General features: G+C 41.4%; 1 protein-coding gene across 1 annotated transcript; it reads left to right on the forward strand.

Moving 5' to 3' along the window:
- Positions 1 to 2,091: 2,091 nt before the first annotated feature.
- LOC111973703 (T-cell acute lymphocytic leukemia protein 2-like) lies at positions 2,092 to 4,274 on the forward strand. The gene is made up of 2 exons (XM_024001085.2): positions 2,092 to 2,342; positions 2,984 to 4,274. The coding sequence occupies exon 2, from the start codon at positions 2,996 to 2,998 to the stop codon at positions 3,332 to 3,334; it is 339 nt and encodes a 112-aa protein (XP_023856853.1). The 5' UTR covers positions 2,092 to 2,342; positions 2,984 to 2,995; the 3' UTR covers positions 3,335 to 4,274.
- Positions 4,275 to 7,278: the final 3,004 nt, after the last annotated feature.

Consider the following 7,278-nt stretch of genomic DNA (forward strand, 5'->3'; position numbering starts at 1 on the left):
GTTCTTCTAGATACAATACTTTGATTGGACAGGCTCTCGATGGGGACATCAGTTGAAAAGAGATGTTAAAATGTACCTTTGTAACTGTAGTCTCTGCATAGTTGTTTCTTTAGCTACACTGATGTTTTTATTATGTTGACAGCACTACAGTATGGCTCTCTTACTTCATTTGCTGTACTGACTAATGTATTTTTCCTCACTTCTCCATAGAGGCTTTATGTTGTTGTTTTCCTCAGGGTTGTCAAGCTGCTCGGCTCTATACCCCCACACACTACCCTCCGTGACAGGAAAAACAAAGTTCAAGAGGATTTGGCCCTGCTGAATGTGTGTGTGTATGAGAAGGGGATGGGAGGGACAGGCTGGCTGGCTGAAGGGGCCTGCTGCCTGCTGTGAGTGTGTCTGCAGACCTGAGGCCAAGTAGAGTGCAGAGAGCAGGGGAGTGGGGACCCACCACTGCAGGTGCAGCCCCTTGGAAGTGCAGCAAGGCYCATGAATGGCAGCAATTCAGGGCCAGCCCCATTGGGCCTGTTCTCCAGGCCCCAGCGCTAATCCCAGGCCCTAGTCGGATTATGTAAATTTCTACTCCACACAGAGATACTTTTATGGAAAGCTGCGTCTTTGAAACAACACTTGAAGGATGTAAAAAGAACAGTAGCAATTGGTTAAACTAGACGTCGTTAAATAAAAAACCATCTGAAACTGAGGTTGAAAGTGGGAGGCAGAGAGAGGGGATATAGAAGAGGAGTGGCGAGGAAGAATGCTTTTAGAGAGATGGTTTGGCATGCGCTCATGCTTGTGACCCAGGGAAGGACTCTACTTGCACCCGCCTGGCTCGTTCCCCATGCTCCACTTTGTAATTTATGTGTGGTCCCTGGAATGGATCAACAAGATTACCATAGTCATAACAAAACCCACATTGTTAAACTGTCAATCTGGATATGGTATTTCTGGCCCAATCAGGGTGAATTAAATGGCAGCAGGACTGGCGATATCAAAGTTTTACTGAACCGGCTACCCATGGTTGATGTTTAACCATAAAAGGTAACAAGTGTCCAGAATAGTAAGGGTAGGATCAGGCAGGGAGACATCTCAGTTTCATCTCAATAGGAATTTATTTGTAAGCGTAAATGTAACCTTTAATAGTCACGTTACGTGTTAAACATGATTCATAATTTAATGAAATGACTAGGGTTGCAAAGTGAGGTTATATTACTGGAAACTTTCAGAGTTTACCAGTTAACTACCAGAATGTTGGTATCTTTCAAGGATTTTATATAGTCTATCACAAGACATCTAGTGGCACTTTTGGGTACCTCAGATTATCACAGGTGTCTGTAATTATCTCTTGCCCTCTGTGTGGCCTTATCACATGTAAAATATATTAAATCATTTAATAAAATGATTTCAAACTAGAAAATAGAATGACAAAGCTGTGAACATCCTAAATATAAACCATCAATTTAGTGAATGCTAAGTTTTCAGCATGAAATATGCTTTCCATTTTTTTACACCGTTTTATTTATTTTACTATATCAATATGTGTTTGTTGTCAATGTTTTGGAGTAGGACTGGTGGCAGTTGTGAAAAATGCCAATCGTTGGAAGAGTTTATATTTAAAAAATGGCATTGTTGATTTGATGCTTTTTCATTAATTAGGCTATTTTCTCTTGAACCATATGGTCTATCTAATAGAAACTCATAGACAATACAAATATAAAAGATTAATACTATATATCGATATCGTTAAAAAAAGTGATTCAAGTACAAATTACCAAAGTTATAATTGATTGCCATAGATTTTCTTTTGATTACCAAAATTACTGAAGAGCTTGGTAGCTTTGGTAAATTACCGGTCGCTTTGCAACCCTAGAAATGACTCAACAAAAAGTTGTGGATGATATGAAAGCAAAGTTTTCAAAAACGCTTTCAAATTGTTAAACACTATTGTATGATATTACGTCAGTATTTGTATGTTTACCCCTAACCTCATTTGTCTAACCCATTGGTCATCTATTTGTTTACAGACAGAATAGAACACCCAACACAGCGGTCTGTGTCTGGAAACATCTCTCTTGAGTTGAACACCTCACACAATGCAGCAGACTGAAGGAGAGGCTCAACGACAGCACACGTCACACAATAGGGGCTCACTCTGCTATTAAATGTGAGAAGCGTGCGCTAGCCTTTCCCCTCTCTCCATCCCTCCCTCTCACACACAGTCATCAGAGAGTATGAGAAGGCTGGACTGACTGGACGGACTATACACAGGACTGGGTTACTGCAGTAGGAGTACACACTTCTACTACCTGATACCTCTGTCTGCACGCTAAAGCACTTAACAGGTGAGATCACCGACAATAAGTAGATTCGTTTTTTTTTWACCTCTGAGTTTTTTCTCTGTTGAATTTGATGTTGTGGAATTGTTGGAGTAAGGAATTGATGGAATTACAATTCTCATGAAATGTTAAGAAACCTTATTGTTGTTAAGATAAAATAAATGATTATCAGTTTGTATTCATGAGTGTACCATATTAGAAACAGATAGTTCTTCAATACAGCCAAAGTGAAATTATTTGTATGTACGCTAATAATGCTGTAACACAATAGCACAAGCATCCTCTATGCATTGACTGAAGGTCAGACATTTTCCACAAACATCAATTTTCATTATGGTATTTTTCATCTTCTAAAGATGAAACTGAATTCCAATGTCAAATGCATTCTATTTGTCATAATTAAACTATATTTTACATCTATTACTTTCCATTACAGTGTTAATGCGTCCTATTTCAGTTATCATTGAGATTTAGATTCTCTGGTGCCACATTTTATGTGATACCACCATATAGTGTTTCTGTCTAGGGTCTGCGCCAGAAATGGCACCCTACTGAACAACACCTGCCTTCTATTAGAACAGCCCCATAGGAGTTTGAATTGTGTGTACATTTCTCTCTAAAACGCTCTCCTCTTCTCCTCCCTCCAGGARAGCAGCACCATGACCAGAAAGGTGTTCACCAACACACGGGAGCGCTGGCGGCAGCACAACGTCAACACTGCCTTCGCTGAGCTCCGCAAGCTCATCCCCACCCACCCGCCAGAGAAGAAGCTGAGCAAGAACGAGATCCTGCGGCTGGCCATGCGCTACATCAACTTCCTGGTGCAGCTGCTGGAGAGCCAGAGTGGCCAGCCTGCCTTGCACTCCCCCACAGCCCTGCTCACCTTCCTCAGGGGCAACGTGGAATGTCTCCACTCCTCCTCACTGACCTGGGGCCTGGCCAGCGACACTGACGCCCTCTCCCCTGGATCAAGCTGTGACAGCACCGATGCCTGGTAGTGTGCCTGCTGCAGTTTCCTCTGATGGGTGATCATCTACAACTCCCTGGGTGAAACTGTCTGTCACAAGGCCCCCATTCATAGACTCCATTTTGGTTCTGTGACACTTGAGGAGTACAGTGTTGGTTGTGATGGCAAGCAGAAGATATTTGTGGATGATGCCCTGCCTGCTGAATTAAATAGATTGAGATGGATTTATTTAGCTACACTCTTGATGTTGACATTATGACAGGGGAGGATGGGAGCCATGTGAAATGTAATCTGTAATCTTCCCCCCTTCATGTCAGACATGTATTTTCATTTTGTCGGTGGGGAAAGATATCCACATCAAACATAAAAATTAAAAAAAGAAATAAGGATGCATTAAGGCCATAAAGGATCATTTAAGGGAATTTATTTGRGAAAGACATTTCAGGAAAGATAAAGTCTTGTCCAATTCACCAAGGACTGCAATCCAATTACAAAATGCAAAGGACACTTTCTTTTGTTCAAATGACGATTTTATGATGAGACTGATTATGACCTTGCTTATTTGCAAATCAATATTTATTATCAAAATCCTGCAATATGACCACATTCACTGATTGACACATTGCTGTTATACGCATTCATTTACTATTTATTGGGACGACAGGATTGAGCTGCATGATAACACAACTGACAATCCTCTTTGAAATATGTTCCAATTGTAGGACTGTATTGTGTGAACAGATAACAGGAATAGTTTTTGTTGTCTGTCCATTCAAGTATTTATTCATCTTGCTCTTTTTGTACAATAAGCATGTCATGTAACCAAAGATTATTATTTAACCATCATTTGTCAAGGCTATTGTGTTTTTGTTTTTTTTGTAAATTATGTTGGTTAATATTAAGTTGTGAATATGTTATTTATTATAACTATTTATTTAATAATGATTTGTTAATAAAAAAATATAAACTTTGTTTGAATTTATCAAAAGTAAGTACACATTAAGTACCATCCTCTTATTGTAAATAACCCTGGTATTCCATTGACACCATGCAACCATTTGTACTAATTTAACAAACACCTCAAAGTGCCGAGCCAGGAAGTCAACAGTACAGCTGCTCCCTATGCATTTGTACTGGTCCATTCTGGACCCTCTAGCCTAGTAATACCCTTGTTTCCTCTCAATGGGGTCAGTGATGGCCGCGCCTCTGATTGTACTCTACAAACCCTCTGACCACTGTGTGGACACAGAGACAACCCCTGAACTCTGAACCCTTATCTAGTGTCCGAGGGCAGAGAGAGGGGAAGAGAAAAAGGACAACTTAACTTGTGCCCTGCAATCACACAGGTCAACATGCAGTCAAACCCTGATCACTGACCCAACAGGCAGATGCAGCGCTGCTAGTCCTGAGGGGCTCCTATGGGCTCTTGAATGGAGTGTTTTTATCCCCTTTCTGCAACAAAATGTCAATGAAATCAGATGCCAGTGTAGTTTACACAGGCTTGGCCATTTCTGTGTCCAATAACATTTGAATAAGTCATTATTTGGATATTTGCCCTAGGTATGGATACGCACATATTAGATTCAACTTGAATTACTGAATTTCCCTCTAGGCTCTAATCATGGATTATTATGTAAGAACTGTGAAATTAGATTTAGAGAAATGCATAACCTTACAACACAATAAACATTTTGTTTTGAGAAAAAATGCCATCTGTTAAATACACAAATTAACAGATCTATTTTGTCAAGTACCAGTAAGTACCAGTACCAATAAGTACCAGCAAGGTTCGATCCTAGGCCCCACGCTCTTCTCAATTTACATCAATAACATAGCTSAGGCAGTAGGAAGCTGTCACGCTGGTATAAAGGATTTTGGAGACAGGCGCAGGAATACACAATAGGGGATTTTAATACACCCAAAACAAACCCGTATACAAAAACACTGGACTATACCCAAACAAAAGAGCGAGGGTAAACCTCATTGACCGATACGGGACGATACCCGTATTACACAATATATATAGCATGCAGCATAACAGCTGCACCAACGCATCGATACCCACACCACCAACAGACATGGGATAACCGACAAAGACAGAGGGAACAGAGGGCACATATATAACATACTAACCAGGGGAAATGGGAACCAGGTGTGTGTAAGCAGACAAAACAGTCCGGGGTTGATGATAATGAATCCCGTTCAGTGAAGCCTAGAAAGCCGGTGACGTAAACCTCAGGAACTGGTGAACAGAATGAGCATCAGTACCGGGGGGATCCGTAACAGAAGCTCTCTCATCCATTTATATGCAGATGATACAGTCTTATACTCAGCTGGCCCCTCCTCGGATTTTGTGTTAAATGCTCTACAACAAAGCTTTCTTCGTGTCCAACAAGCTTTCTCTACCCTTAACCTTGTTCTGAACACCTCTAAAACAAAGGTCATGTGGTTTGGTAAGAAGAATGYCCCTCKYCCCACAGGTGTGATTACTACCTCTGAGGGTTTAGAGCTTAAGGTAGTCACMTCATACAAGTACTTGGGAGTATGGCTAGACGGTGCGCTGTCCTTCTCTCAGCACATATCAAAGCTGCAGGCTAAAGTTACATCTAGACTTGGTTTCCTCTATCGTAATCACTCCTCTTTCACCCCAGCTGCCAAACTAACCCTGATTCAGATGACCATCCTACCCATGCTAGATTACGGAGACATCATTTATAGATCAGCAGGTAAGGGTGCTCTCGAGCGGCTAGATGTTCTTTACCATTCGGCCATCAGATTTGCCACCAATGCTCCTTATAGGACACATCACTGCTCTCTATACTCCTCTGTAAACTGGTCATCTCTGTATACCTGTAAACTGGTCATCTCTGTATACCTGTAAACTGGTCATCTTTGTATACCTGTAAACTGGTCATCTCAAGACCCACTGGTTGATGCTTATTTATAAAACCCTCTTAGGCCTCACTCCCCCCTATCTGAGATATCTACTGCAGCCCTCATCCTCCACATACAACACCCGTTCTGCCAGTCACATTCTGTTAAAGATCCCCAAAGCACACACATCCCTGGGTCGCTCCTCTTTTCAGTTCGCTGCAGCTAGCGACTGGAACGAGCTGCAACAAACACTCAAACTGGACAGTTTTATCTCAATCTCTTCATTCAAAGACTCAATCATGGACACTCATACTGACAGTTGTGCTGTTGACTGTGCCCAATAATGTTTGTACCATGTTTTGTGCTGCTACCATGTTGTGTTGCTACCATGTTGTTGTCATGTTGTGTTGCTACCATGCTGTGTTGTCATGTTTTGCTGCCTTGCTATGTTGTTGTCTTAGGTCTCTCTTTATGTAGAGTTGTGTTGTCTCTCTTGCTGTGGTGTGTGTTTTGTCCTATATTTATATTGTATATATATATATATTTTAATCCCAGGCCCGTCCCCACAGGAGGCCTTTTGCCTTTTGGTAGGCCGTCATTGTAAATGAGAATCTGTTCTTAACTGACTTGCCTAGTTAAATAAAAGTAAGTACCCATTGTTACCTCCACATAGTTTCCTATTAAATACAAAGAGAATATCAGTGAAAACAGTAATGGAAATTAAAGTGCCACCGATTGGTGAACAAATGTAAACAAAAACAAAACAGTTTCCTCGTTTCACCCTTGCATTGGCCCTGATGTCATCAACTAAGAAGACGATTATACCCCAAGGTCACACATCTAGAGTCCTAATCACCTAGCCTGGTTAAACCAGCCTGAATGCGGAGATCACCATTGTTTAACATTTAACCAGGCTACTAATCACCTATTGTCACTGTTTAAATCTGCCCCATGAACTGCCGTGCCAACAGGCTGCAACTACTGAGCTGAAGGGTAAACAGTGAGTTGGTGTAAGGCCTTTTCTCCATCACCATTAAACCTGCTAATGGTGTGTAAATGGAGCAATGTGCAGCTGCTGAACACAGGCATACAGCCCGTGGG

This window comes from Salvelinus sp. IW2-2015, linkage group LG15 (genome assembly GCF_002910315.2).
Source record: "Salvelinus sp. IW2-2015 linkage group LG15, ASM291031v2, whole genome shotgun sequence".
NCBI lineage: Eukaryota > Metazoa > Chordata > Actinopteri > Salmoniformes > Salmonidae > Salvelinus > Salvelinus sp. IW2-2015.